At 37.8% G+C, this 14,455-nt stretch overlaps 1 protein-coding gene and 1 long non-coding RNA gene across 6 annotated transcripts in view; one reads left to right on the top strand and one right to left on the bottom strand.

Annotated features, from left to right (window-relative positions):
* LOC133848512 (carbonic anhydrase-related protein 10) overlaps positions 1–14,455 on the bottom strand; it is a 62,463-nt gene that overhangs the window by 6,511 nt on the left and 41,497 nt on the right. The window contains exon 1 of one of the 4 annotated variants that reach the window (XM_062284129.1): positions 6,607–6,935. The exons of the other annotated variants lie outside the window; for them this stretch is intronic. Coding sequence (XP_062140113.1) covers positions 6,607–6,612 — 6 coding nt within the window. The 5' untranslated portion in view covers positions 6,613–6,935. Of the gene's footprint in view, positions 1–6,606; positions 6,936–14,455 lie in introns of those variants that run through there. 4 annotated transcript variants of the gene reach the window in all.
* Positions 1,239–2,596, top strand: LOC133848513 (uncharacterized). 2 transcript variants are annotated; one of them, XR_009895269.1, is made up of 3 exons: positions 1,239–1,404; positions 1,435–1,599; positions 1,665–2,595. It is a non-coding gene; the product is annotated as an uncharacterized LOC133848513 (long non-coding RNA). The 2 variants fall into 2 exon arrangements; XR_009895270.1 differs by having other exon boundaries at positions 1,245–1,404; positions 1,435–1,997; positions 2,057–2,596.

Genomic DNA, 14,455 nt, shown 5'->3' with positions numbered 1-14,455 from the left:
TATTTGTTTTGTTTGCACAACTGCTAGGTGTCAAGGGGAGAGAATTGTGCTTGGTCTTCGACCGAGCTTTGGCGACACTCTTTGGCCTGAGGTTGGGGTTGGAGTTGGGGTTGGGGTTGGCGAAGCTGATGCTGTTCGTGGCTAAAGCATATATTGTTTCGCATAAATTGCCACAATATAATCCCGACTATCAACAGAACACAGACAAGGCAGCACATACACACAACCATAGATACGTTTTGTACATAAGCATACTTAAATATATTCGTGTACTCACATAGAAATGTTTACACGAATATCTCCATAAGACCAGACGAACTCTGGCAGATACATAGAGCAGTAGAAGTAGAAGTAGGTGTCAGATATTTTTACTTAAACCAACATATGTTATGTGTATATCTGTGTATATTCTATACATTGAAGACGGATGCTCTGAACAACACTAGCAAAAGGTTAAGGCAGCAGGTGTCTAAAAGCTTAAAACTGATCGAAAAGGTGTTTCACCTAATCACAGACTGACTCATAATAAATATGCATTTACATTTTGGTGTTACGAAAAGAAAAGCAGACTACACATACAATACTAAAAAAGCACACAACTGATGGCAAAAAAAGCTATAAATATATAAATACAAATCATTTCGATTTAATATTATAAAATATGAAAATCAAAGAGTTTTGTTTTAAATATTAATTAAAACAATTATTGATTTTCAGAACTTATTGATCCAAACAAAAAAAAACTGAAAAACATAAGAAAATATACATATACACAGAGGAAAAAAGACGAGCATGACACACGAATTAAAGTCTTGAGATTAAGAATTTTTTGATTTAGAAAAAACATCTTCAAAACTAGAATTGCATATTTTAAATTTCTTGAAACTAGTTTTCAATCTTCAATCGTCGTTTTTGAAATACGAAAATCTTGTTTTAAGATCGAAAGGCTCTCAAATTTTATTTATTTTATATTGACAGTCTAAAGCAATGTATAGTAAAATGTGTAGTTTTTAGCTTGACCATAAATTTACATTTATAAAGTGCTTTTGCAAGTCTGAAACTGTATTTTTGAATTAAAAATATTTATTTTACGCTGTAGCTATCATCTTGGTTGTTTGTCAATTGTGTGATTAAATATAGAAATATCTCAAACTCAATAGCTAAAAAATTATATGTTAACATGTAACGGAAAAGGCACTTGTGTCATGAAACTATTCAATTTATTTGTACACTCAAAAATATTGTTGCCCTTTCAAAAATTTTCTTTTCAAAAAAATTATATTTAGAACGTAAATATTGACATTAAAGACGCAGTTACTGCGGATTACTGCGAAAAGTTCTACAAGTTATACAACAATTGGATAATAAAACCAACAGTTTAAAAGATTCTTGTCAAGAATATTAGTAAAAAGTTTAAGCAAGTGAAGAAAAAAGATAAACTTAAAGGTTGTTTAACTAGCAAACAACCTCGACTGTAATATGCGATGCTCATCGATTTACAACATGCAATATAAATGAACATGTATTTTAATTGACGACGAATGAATATAAAGAAAAAGTCACGAGACACCGATTTGCCGTCTGCGCTGATGGCAATATGTGCGTGAAAAGTTGTACAATATTTACCACAAACTAAAATGTTAGATTTCCGTTTCATTAAACAGCAAAACCTGCGGCCGTGGCAAATAAACATGGTCAGTCACAACAATACATAGCAACAGCTACAACGACGGCCAGGACAAGTGTGGAGGAGGACGAGGAGGAGAAGGTCCTCCGACCAGCCACAAGCTCCTCAGACCACAGGCCACCAGCAGCAACAGTAGCAGCAGCACAAGCCAGAAAACAGCAGTTTGTTTGCTTGTTTGTTTGAGGAGAATGGCCAGCAGAATGGTAGTGGAAGAGTGAGGGGAAGGAAAAGGCAAAGGGACATACCTCGCCATATATATCTCTTACCCGCTCCGACACTAATACAATCTAAACATACAGACGAGTATATGGTAGACAAAAAGGCGCAGTGAAAAGGCAACTTAATCAGATCAATTACACATGTTTTCAGAGCATGGATTCCACTGTCAAGAGAACGAGAGTTGGGGGAGAGTGTGCGGGTGTGAATCGAGACAGCACAGTGAGTGGAGCAAGTAGTCGACCAACAAGAGAGCAACCAAAAAACCAAAGCGTTGCACATTGCACAAACTTTGCTGTGGCGCAGACACAACCGCTGCATTGACCAGAATAATCCAACAGTGAAAGCCAAAAGACAATCCAGACAAAATAATCGCACTCTATGTATAGTTTTCGTATGCTGCGCGCGATCATTGAATATTGACATTCACATGTGCTGAGTGTAGAAATTCCCTTTTGTTTGTCCCTGATAATAGTTTAATTATTTTAAAATTCAACAGAGATATTAGCAAACAAAAACAAAAACCGAAAACCTACACACACACACACACACACAGAGACGTAGACATATTTGCTTAGTAAATAAAATATTATGAAAACCCATTGTGTTGAATCGCCACTGTGTTTACCCAAAGCTAATCCATGCAACGAGTTCGTTGGAGCTGGCCTCGGTCAATTCCAATGACTAGACACGAAACACTCAGAACACGGCTTCAATTTAACGCTGTTCCGCCTGCTGCTCCGATACTCCTTTGCCGAGTCCTGTTGACGTGTTTGTCCATGGGTGTGTATAAGAAATTTGTCAGTCAGTTTTCTAGACAAATGAAGCAAATTAGTTTAACAACGCACAAGGGACATTGTCTAATGCGAGCACAAACACACACGGCCTATGTAACTAGTAGGCCCACAAACCATCACACACACACACACACACACACAAGCAAACACACACACATACACGAACACATTCGCACACAGACAGTCACAACAGCATACATTAGATTGCAGCACTTTAGTCAACGCAGCTGCCTTCTCCACTATCCTTTATCCTTCGTTCTCACAGCCCAGCGTGTCCTGTGTCCTTTTGCCTGCGAGTGTGTGAGTGTGTGTGCTTATGCCTACGATATGTACTTGTAGCACTAGCAGTTGCTACTAATTATGCCTTCGACAAACAGCCACTTCAACTGAAGCAACAACATTAAAGACCCCCAACGCTAAATGATCAGTTTTGTTGCCTTTCTAAAACCCCGAGCACTTGGCAGAAGTCAACAAATAGACAATGGCATGAGCAACTTGAGCTAGGTGTTATAGATTCTTACGAGAGTCGACAACACAGACAAAAGGACGAAGCTGCAACGATTCATTGAAAAATATGCAGCTGTGAACTTTAAAATAGCAGTATTACAGAAACGAAACTATATAACGGTTATTTTGCATATTTATTATTGTTAGTTGATCGCTTGCACATTGTGTTTGTAAAATAGAACGAACAGATATGAGTAAAGTATATTTCACAAAGTTTGCACATACATATATTGCTATCGACTTTATATTAGCATGGAGTAGAATTTCCTGACATCGCAGACTATTAAAATTTTAATGTGAATTGCAAATTACTTGAGAACAATCTTTGCTATATGCTCCAGTACTTTTCGTATCGCAAGTTTAAATAATTTATAACTTTTATGAAAAACAATGTATACAATTCAGCATTCACTTATTCTACAACCATTAATGAAGTAATTTTGTCAATATAACTATTTTCCATTTTTTAGATTATTTTTGGACTTGCGATTTTTGGCAGATCTCTTAAAAAGATCGATATTTGTATAATCCGTGAAATGTGGTTTGAAATTAACTTTTTTTTTTATGGTTCGGTTAAATTAGTAGAATAGTGAATATAAACATCTTTGCAAAAAGTACTACAAAACACTTAAGAAAGGTACAGTCGAGAGTGCTCGACTATGAGATACCCGCCACACCTTTTACATGAAGCCATTCCAAAAATTTACGTGAAAAGTAGTCAAACATACCGAAGGCTATATTTTATTTATCGATATTGTACCATATACATTAAAAATATACTATAAAGTACAAAATATACTAAATTGTTAGCCAGGACAACTAAGTTTGATGTATGTAGGTCAAAAAAAGAGTAATCAGGAATTTAAAGTAAATTTTATGAAATACAATTATTACATCAAAGTTTCCATTATTTGCTAATTGATCTCTCCATTTTTAATTCGAATGCTAATCACTAGAAACTTCCGGAGAGCAAAACGGAAAGTTTATAAATTTATATTGTATTACACGAATAAAATGTTTTTTTAAATAAACTAATAAGTAAATGTGTAAGCAAGATTCTTAGCTTAGGGTAATTCTAAGTCAAGCATTGGAAAGTTTTACTCAGTGGGGTTACCCGAAATTCAAAAGTATTTGGACCATAATCGAAGGTGAGTTGAAAATAACGACAGAAATAGCAGCTTCTAAATATTGTGGTTATTCATAAAATGATGCAATGGAAAAGGCAAAAGCAAAGTGTTGGCAAACAAATTTTTAATCCAACGGCAACATTGACTTTTATGGTGACCCGCTTTGCATTTACCCTATAATCCGGCCAAAAATTTACAAACGTTCTCATTACCATCAAATTGTTGTTGTCGCACACGCTCTTGTTAGTGTTTGTGTTTATGTGCGAATGTGTTTGTGTTTGTGTAGCCAACTCATATGGATGCTGATACAATTGAAAAACCGAAAAACATGTAAGTATCTCATGATTAGCGCGTAAATTAATGGTTAGACCGACGCGTCGACGGTCACGTTGGTAGCTTTGGGTTTGGCCTTGTTGCCACTCGATGCCACACATATGAGGCAGAGTCGAGGAGATGCAAATGTGCGTAAAGTCAATTGAGCAAAGGCAGCTGCTGTTGGCCTCGTTTTGAGCGTGTCAACTGATTAAATACAAATACTAAATTGCCACAACAAAGACTAATCAAATAATTCAAGCAAACAAAAGTTGTGCTGCAAACATTGAAATAATGTCGTCGTGCTCACAGCAGGAGCGCATTCAATAACATTTGGCTAATCTTGGACATGTCCGCCAACAATCTTGTGCGGGATTTTCTTGAGATTAATTAAAATTGCCAATTAGGAATTCATTAAGGAGCACAAACATATAAGGAAGGAAGCCAATTGTCCAATTGGTTCAATCGGCACATGATTAATTAGATAGTAATTCTCCTTGTTCGAGCTTCAAATTTATTTTCGATGCATGCTGCAAATCTATACTTTAGTTGTTTGCTTAGATAGCGTAATATTTTTACATTTTAATGCGTTTTTGAAAAGGTTAATTATTAGCTTATGCACTTGGCTCTAACTGTTGATTAGAGTCTAATCATTCGACCAAAAATTTAATATTACAAAATTTATTTCAGTATATAAAACACATTTCAATATTTAAACCACAAAATGCGCATGCATTATGTAATAGATGGAATGTTTTACACATCATTTACCCCAGAATTGGCTATTAGAATTGTACAAGTAAAATAATTTTACTAAAATTAACAGACGCCAATTGAATATTTAAACAGAGTTCAGGCAACATGTTTGGTCTAAGTGTTTTCTCGTGTATTTCTTTGTTTGAAACATTTTATGATACTGCTAAATAATTTAATATGTTTCCATTATTTAATATTAATTTATGGGTTTTTAAATCAGAATTCAGATATGTCTATAAATATATACATATACTATATATAAGCGGAAACAAAACAACACAAATTTTGTTGTTTTCTTTTAAACTATCTAAATCTTAAAACGTTCGCTAGAACCTGATTTATAAAAGATTTTGGCTTCTTGGTTCAATTTTAAGATTTCTTCATTCTCGAAACAAGATTATAATCTTCAATTGCTAGACCATTTTTATTATTAAAAAGCCTAGTCGATTCTTACATCTTTCTGACCTGCCGAATAAGACATCTCTTAAACTTCCTTAAAGTATATTTATATTCATCAACCTAGAAGATAAACCTATGTCCAGTCTCTCTGTTCGCCTGTAAAAACATCTTGATTAAGACCAACACTGAAAAAAGATCATTTTCTAAAATCAAGAATAATTGTTCCTAAAATAAGAAAATTTTAAGATTAATTTCTTAAAATTAATAAGATTTGTGAAAAATGCCAAATTCTTAAAATGACATAAAAATTATAAACTTAGGTTACATACACGGACATACACCGACAGACAGACAAGACAGACATGTCCTTTGTCCACAAACAGACCCAAAACAGACCCAGAACAGAAATCTATATTTATTTGTAGAATTTTGATTTTGATTTAAGAATAAACTTTCTTAGTAGGTTTATATATATTCTTGATTTTATAAGGGTTTTCCTTTCTGTGCATATAATATATAATACTAATTTAAATCTCTATGATCCATTTCTCCATTAATTCAGTGCAAAAATCTATCAAGGTTGAACTCTAATTGTTGACGAGTATCTCGCAGTCTAACACACTCTACAGCAGCGATTTTTTTTGACTCCTTTTCTGTTTTAATTTGCCTTCTTCTGTGCCTCACTCAGTCTATTCTCATTGTTGTTCTATTGTATTCTCGCGCGGCTTTGTTTCTCATATGATCTAACACAGATACTAGACACTCACACAAACACACACATACTTAAATACTCATATATACATACATACATACGGAATTAGTCTTATAAGAAGCTGAATAGTCGACTTCTCGTTTTTCTCCAATTCACCAGCGTTCGGTGTGTGTTCACTGCTGTTGTTGTGATATTATTTTGTGCTCTTCCTTGTTTGCATTTGACTAACAATTAGCGCATCTCAAATGAGCTTTTGTTGTCTTGTGTACATCATTCATACCCGACATCATTTCAAATGTTCTTTAAAGTGGTGACTTTAAGAATTAAAGTTCTGTTTTTCGTACATTTTAATATTTTAACTCTTTTTAGAAAACAAACAAAAAAAAAACCAAGTATGATAGTTTTTATTTTTCCACTCGAATTTAAGCCTAATATATTTCAAAGCATACTTTATACAACTCAGTTCTTTTTCTGCCATATTAAAAATTAATTAACACGTCTGATGCAATCGAGTCTTAGTTGCTTTGTATTTGCAGTCTGATATTTTGTATAATATATAATTTAACATATTTCGATATATTTTAGTACTGTCAATCAGGTATATTTTTTATTGTTTACGCAGCCTTTGGTATATTGAAGTATTTTTGCGGTATATTATTTTTATATATTTTTTACAAACATACCGCATAGTTTTGGTATACTTGTATAACATTTTAATATTTATGTCCCAAAGTCATACGTCAATATTTTAAGTTTTAATTATATCTTTTGTATTTCTTTATATTTAAATATTTATTGTTGTGTTACGAAATGAATTATACTAAGCAACATTTCCTTTAAAAAAATCACCATGGTGGCGAAATAAAATCAAAATTAAGACTCAAACTTAATGTTAAAAGTAAAATTGTTTCTCATTAAAATAATTTGTGAAAATTAATAGCATACTTTTCTGAGTTTGAACAAGTAAGTAGAATGAACCGCAAGGTGAATGTTTTTTATACCCGCTACCCATAGGGTAGAAGGGTATTATAACTTTGTGCCGGCAGGAAATGTATGTAACAGGTAGAAGGAGTCATCTCCGACCCTATAAAGTATATATATTCTTGATCAGCGTCAACAGCCGAGACGATATAGCCATGTCCGTCTGTCCGTCTGTGTGTCTGTCCGTCTGTCTGTCTGTCGGTCTGTCCGTATGAACACCTAGATCTCAGAGACTATAAAAGATAGAGCTATAATTTTTTTTCGACAGCATTTGCTATGTTTGCACGCAGATCAAGTTTGTTTCAAATTTTTGCCACGCCCACTTCCGCCCCCGGAAAACAAAAAAAATCGAATAACAAGTGTAAAGGGATGGCTTTGTGTAGGCTTGTATTTTGTATGGATATTTATTAGAATAAAGAGATATGATGAAATTATAATTAAGGTACACTTTTCAATATCGATCTTGCTTTCCGCGTGCTTTCCCTTCTTCGCTTCTTGTTAGAGTGTGACCACATATCATACGATATCGATAAAACGATAAATGATACCGTAGCACTCACTGCAGGGCTCATGTGGCACTGTAACTGTTATGTTGGTAACAGCTTCTGTTACCCGAGCTTTACAGTCGGCCTCTCCTGACAAATCGCAGCGTCCTCGCAAGAGTCGTTTGCTGTGATCTCGCCATTGTCTTCTTCGTCTGATTCATCCGGCGGCAGCTGACACCAATGCTTCATTTTGTCGGAAGAGTAGACCGATTTGTAGTGTCTCTGCTTTCGCTGTGCATGGGGAATATCTTCCACTAGATATCTATCCCTGGGCAGCACTTTGGTGACTATGAACGGTCCTTTATAACGTGGCTCCAATTTACGTGAGGTACCAGTACTGGAAGGCTCATGCTCGACCAAAACAATATCTCCGCTATTGTATGTAGTTGGCTTAGAATGCTTGGCGTCATAGCGTTTCTTAGCTGCGGCTCTATGGTCGTTGATACGCGTTGCAGCGTCTGCTCGAAGGTTTTCCAGCTCAGCATCCGTAAGCATCTGTCGATCTTCTCCTTGGATCACAGTCGTCAGAGTGTTCTTAAGTACATCTCTGGGTTCATAACCATACAGCAGCTGGAAAGGAGAACATTTAGTAGTGGTGTTTGCCATGGTATTAACACTCCATTGGATGGTGTTCATCTTCTCGTCCCAACGCTTGTCAGTTTCATTCGACGGGAGCAGCATTGACAGTATAGTCCTATTTGTTCGCTCTGCATGACCATTTGCTCTCGGAGTCCGTACGGCATTTAAAATATGCTTTACATGATTTGCTTTGCAAAACTTCTCAAAGTCTTTGGAAGTGAAAGCTGTTCCTCTGTCAGTAACAATTTGATGCGGCATTCCAACGTAACCTGTTATTTCCTGAAGAACATCTATGACATGTTTCGTTGCAGTACTTTTAACAGCTCTCAGTACAGTAAATTTCGTGAATGCATCGACTATCACGAGAATATGCTCATTCCGCTTCGAGCTCTTTGGAAATGGTCCCAGGTGGTCCATGTGAACTGTGAAGAACGGTATTGGTCTGATGTCATCGAAGTGATATTGGCCCTCCTGGCGGCCTCCTGGTATCTTATAAAAGGCGCAGCCCACACAGGACTGGACATACGCTTTCACAAATTTACGCATGCGAGGAAACCAAAATAAGTTCAGAATCCGTGACAAAGTTTTATCAGTGCTCATGTGTCCAGCCTTGTCATGACATTCATGAAGGACATGGAACCTCAACTGTTTTGGGACTACCCACAGGAGCTTGTTATCGTGCTTGCGTAACAGTCTGTCTTGTTCGATCACATAGTCGTCGTTCTCAGATTTCTTGTCGTTTTTCATCTCGGTGACAATGCTTTTATTTTATCATCTTGTAGTTGTATGGCAAACAGCCAATCGGTCTCGTCCAAAAGAGTCTTTGCTATCTTTAGGCTGACTGTATCCATATCATGCGCCTCTTCAAACGGAGTACGGCTCAGTGCATCTACGTGATCCATTTGACGTCCAGCTCGATGTACAATTTCGATATCGAACTCCTGGATACGTAACCACCATCTGGCAATGCGAGGGATGAGATCTTTCTTCTCCATAGACGTCTTTAACGCATTACAGTCAGTCACAACTCTGATCTGTTTACCATAAATGTAGTACTTGAATCTCTCCAACGACTCAACAACGGCAAGGGCTTCTAACTCATAGCTGTGATAGTTTTTCTCGGCTTTTGAAGTTGCTCGACTATAGTACGCAATTGGCTTCATCTGGTCAGCCTCTTTCTGCAGCAATACTCCAGCTAAACCGACTGCACTGGCATCTGTGTGTAGTTCGTGGTAGGCATCTAGACGGTAGCATGTGATCACGGGCTTCGTTGTGAGGCACTTCTTAAGTTCATCGAAGGCATCTTGCTGTGACTTTTCCCATTTGAACGGCTGGTCTTTGCGCAATAATATACGTATTGGCTCTGATATAATGGCATATCCGGGGACGAATTTCCTGAAGTAACCGCTAAGTCCTAAAAACTTTCTAACATCAGTGATATTCTTTGGCGACGAGAACATGGCAATAGCGTTTGTCTTAATTTCGCCCGGACTGATTCCATCTTCGTGTATTTTGTGACCTAGGAAGTTGATAGACTTTTTAAACAACTCGCATTTGTTCAAATTTAGTGTTAATCCGCATTCTCTCAACACAAGCAGAATTCTTTCAAGTTTCTCGTACATTTCTTCGAACGTGTTGCTGCCAATAAGGATGTCATCCATGTAGTATATAATATCGTCTTTTTGTACACGTTTTTGCAGTTCTGCCATGAGCCTATTAAAGACGGCTGGAGCATTCTTTAGTCCAAACGGTAAACGTTTGAACTCGTACAACCCGTCTGTGGTGATGAATGCCGTGTACTTACGACTGCTTGGTGCTATCTCCACTTGATAATAACCACTGTTTAAGTCCAGTGAAGAAAACCATTTATGACGTTTTGCTTCCTGTAACTTCTCCTCGATGTGTGGCATAGGAAAGTTCTCCTTTTGGATAAGCTTGTTCAATCGTCGATAATCAATGCATAGTCGGTCACTACCATTTGGCTTCTTGATAAGGACAACTGGACTAGCATACTCTGACGTAGACTGCGTGATTATGTCGTGCTCCAAAAGCTCATTAACCATTTGGCATACTATTTCTTTTTTTGGTTCTGGCACTCTGTATGGGGCTTGCGAAACTATTTTGCCACTTTCAATGATGATGTCTGCCTGGACGATATTTGTTTTGCCAATACCATGCAATCCAACTGAGAAAACTGTAGAATATTTTTCCAACAACGCACGCATTTTGTCCATCTCTTCTTGTTTCTCGAAATTACCAAGAAGTAATTCTGGAAAATTATCGCATGGACGCTCTGCTGACATCGGTACTGCTCGGTTGACTCTAGACTGGATCTTCTCAAAATCGAACGACAGTTTAGCGCTTACGATGACGTCTTGGCCCAACAGAAAATCTTCTGGGAGTATCTCATCTTCGACAATGTAAACTTTGGCGGAAACACTTTTTTCCGTCGATGACTATTTCCAACTGTATAGCTTCGGTTAACATACATGTACCTCCACAAATGCCTCTGATTTGCATAGCACACTTGCTGTGAACGGCTTTAATTTCTTTGGCTACTGACCTGCGCACAATACTAGCCTCACTTCCGGAATCAATGAACGCGACGTAACAGTGCGAGCTGACAACAATATTCTTTAGGAAGGGCATGTTTGGTTGCAAGGTGCCCACGCGCATTACAGTTGCTGACTGACAATTCTCATTCCGTGCATGAAACTTATTGCACTTGGAACATCTTGTTTTTGTTGGTGGCTTTGGACAAGAATTGGCAAAGTGTCCCGACTCTCCGCAATTATAGCATTTCAAAGCTTCCTTCTGCTTTGCTGACTTAGCATTGACCTCGCCTTTTTTGATTGTCGCTGTAATCTTTTGGTGGCATATTCCTCTTATTCTCGCTGAAACGGTTTCGGTTCATGAAGAAGTTTTCAGTTGCATCCCGTAGCTGCTTCATACTATAAAACTGAATCGCTGCAATGCTATTTTGCAACTCTCGATGCTGTAGACCGGCTCTGACGTACCTTATGACCGCTGCTTCACTAAGCTTATACCGAACACCAAGGGCTGACATACGAAAACAATATTCTTTAACAGTTTCGTTCGACTTTCTCGTTGCATTGGCCATAGTGAAGTGGATCTCTGCTTCGTCTGGTTCGATACCAAACTCGTCGTTTAAAGCTTCGGCAAAGTTACTCCATCGGGTATGCACCACTGGTGATGAGTCGACTGCATACATTGTTTGAATCTGGTGATTGAATTTCACTATTCATTGCTAGCGGTTGCTGGCTAGGAACTGTCGATGTATTCTGTCTTTGAACGCTCATAAACTGGGACATCATCTCCATTAGCTGTCTCATTTCGCCTTCTAGTTTCGAAATAGCTGTTGCCTGTGACGCAATTGCATCTTCTTGTTGACTGGCAAGACTAGCTGCTTGCGGCATCTCAATCTCTGTCGAACCCTCATGCTCGATCAGTCTCTGGATTAATTCAGCACGCGTTCCTGATGTTGGCAAATCCACACCGCGAAGAAGGAATTTCAACTGATCCACCTTAAGATCAGTTATTTTGTGCATATTTTGTCTTTTCTGTTTAGTTCTCTTATTGTTTTTTAATAATTCTGCACACACTCACACACGTACGCTGCTGCTACGTATTTCACAACGTCTTGTATTTCGCAAATACACACACGCACACTGCTGCTATGTATTTCACAATGTCTTGTATTTCGCAAATACACACACGCACACTGCTGCTATGTTCTCTAAGACTCCACCGTCTCTTGGTGTAACCACGACTTTGAATCCGTCTGCCACGAAGAAAAGGAACTAATCCGTTATTTGCAGTTTTCTTTGTCACACAGACCTTGAGAACACATCTCACTGCAAACTTTCAACGCCGACTATTCTTGCTGGTTTTCTCTGTCTCAGTTTTGTTTCTGCACAATGTCTTTTCCTATTTCATCATCCTCAATTTCACGCTTTCACATCCATACAACTTATCAGATCCCACTTCTGAACTGTAAAGGGATGGCTTTGTGTAGGCTTGTATTTTGTATGGATATTTATTAGAATAAAGAGATATGATGAAATTATAATTAAGGTACACTTTTCAATATCGATCTTGCTTTCCGCGTGCTTTCCCTTCTTCGCTTCTTGTTAGAGTGTGACCACATATCATACGATATCGATAAAACGATAAATGATACCGTAGCACTCACTGCAGGGCTCATGTGGCACTGTAACTGTTATGTTGGTAACAGCTTCTGTTACCCGAGCTTTACACAAGCGTAAATTTAAAGCTAGAGCTGCGAATTTTGGTATATACTATAATTACTGTAGTACTTATGATTCCTGAAAATTTGGTTGCGATCAGATAAAAATTGTCGAAGTTATTAAAGAAATACTTTTGTATGGGCAAAAACGCCTACTTACTAGGGGCCTGAGTTGCTTTGGCCGACAATCTGGTACATTGCGCCGTGTATGGTATATTTTGAATGGTGTGATGTATCGATATACCAAACATACCATTTGGTATATTTTTAGTATTTTTTAGTATTTTCGGTATATTTTGAAAATAAAACCGCAATATTTTGCCCTTATTAAAAATGGGTAGCGGGTATCTCACAGTCGAGCACACTCGACTGTAACTTTCTTACTTGTTTCGGTTAGGTGTTAGGATTATTAAAAAAACGTAAGAGTTGTATGAAACATAAATTTCTGTGGCTTTTTACTTGGTTGCCAAAAACTTCAGTTGTATCCTTCAACTGTTATCTTCTATTTGCAGATGTCAATGCATATAGCAAAATAATATTATATATTCTGTTCAAGTTTTGGAATTACACATTTGATGATGAATTCTTAAGGATTTGCTATTTTGTGGATGTGACTTGAGTTGTTAGTTGGCCAGCCTCGCTAGCTGCTGTTGCTTTGCATGACTTGATTACCATTGGCATTTATCAATTATGCCCATAAGCTGATGCTGATGCTGATGCTGAACCAGAAGCAGACACTGAAACGAATGCATCGACTTAGAAATTGGCAACACCTGCACATTATGTCCGCAAAAGACTTGACCAGAATTCTGAGCTCTCTCAGCTCGGTTTACTCGGTTAAAGACACTCGTCTTCTGTGCTGTGGCTGTCCAAAGCAGCCGGCAAACGGCAGACGGCAGCACACTGAGTGAAAAATAAACAGAGTGTGACTGAGAGAAATTTGCTGTCATTTATTGCGGGGGAGGCGATGTCCGCTTTTTGGAGTTGTTAGGCAATCAGCTGACAGCTATTGCCAGTTATGGGCTGGAAAGTAAAATCAATGATTATCATTTAACACAACTGAGCTGAGCGGAGCGGAGCGGTGGGGAGTGGCAATCAGTGGCATCTGTTTGAACAAATCGCCGCAACTGATGGTCTTATGTCAGAGTTGGCGGAAGCACGTGGGTGTTTCATCCCCACTCTCCCCCCACGCTTTTGGCATACGCTTCAACAAATTAGCAGGCCACGAAGAGCGCGTCTCAAGTGGCAGGACATTTTAATCTTCAACCTCCACTCCGCGTCTGCTTCTGCTTCTGCTTCTGTGTTTGCTCTTCGCTCTTGACATTGCCCTTTTCGCCGCAATGTGTCTCGTTTGTTTACACACATTTCTTTTTTTTTTTGTTTTTAATAAACTGCTCGCAAATCAACTGAGCGAAGCAAAGCAATTGAGCGCGCATACACACATGCGTATGTGTGTGTACATATGTTTGTTTGTAAGCCTCTGAACTTGACATCAAAATGAAAAAGGGGGCCAAAATCATATTTTCTGCCAAACAAGAAGCAATGAGCAACAAGCAACAAGCAGCAGCGA

This window comes from Drosophila sulfurigaster, chromosome X (genome assembly GCF_023558435.1).
Source record: "Drosophila sulfurigaster albostrigata strain 15112-1811.04 chromosome X, ASM2355843v2, whole genome shotgun sequence".
Classification (NCBI taxonomy): Eukaryota; Metazoa; Arthropoda; class Insecta; order Diptera; family Drosophilidae; genus Drosophila; species Drosophila sulfurigaster.
The sequence above is the reverse complement of the archived record's forward strand: the minus strand, read 5'-3'. Positions and strand labels throughout refer to the sequence as shown.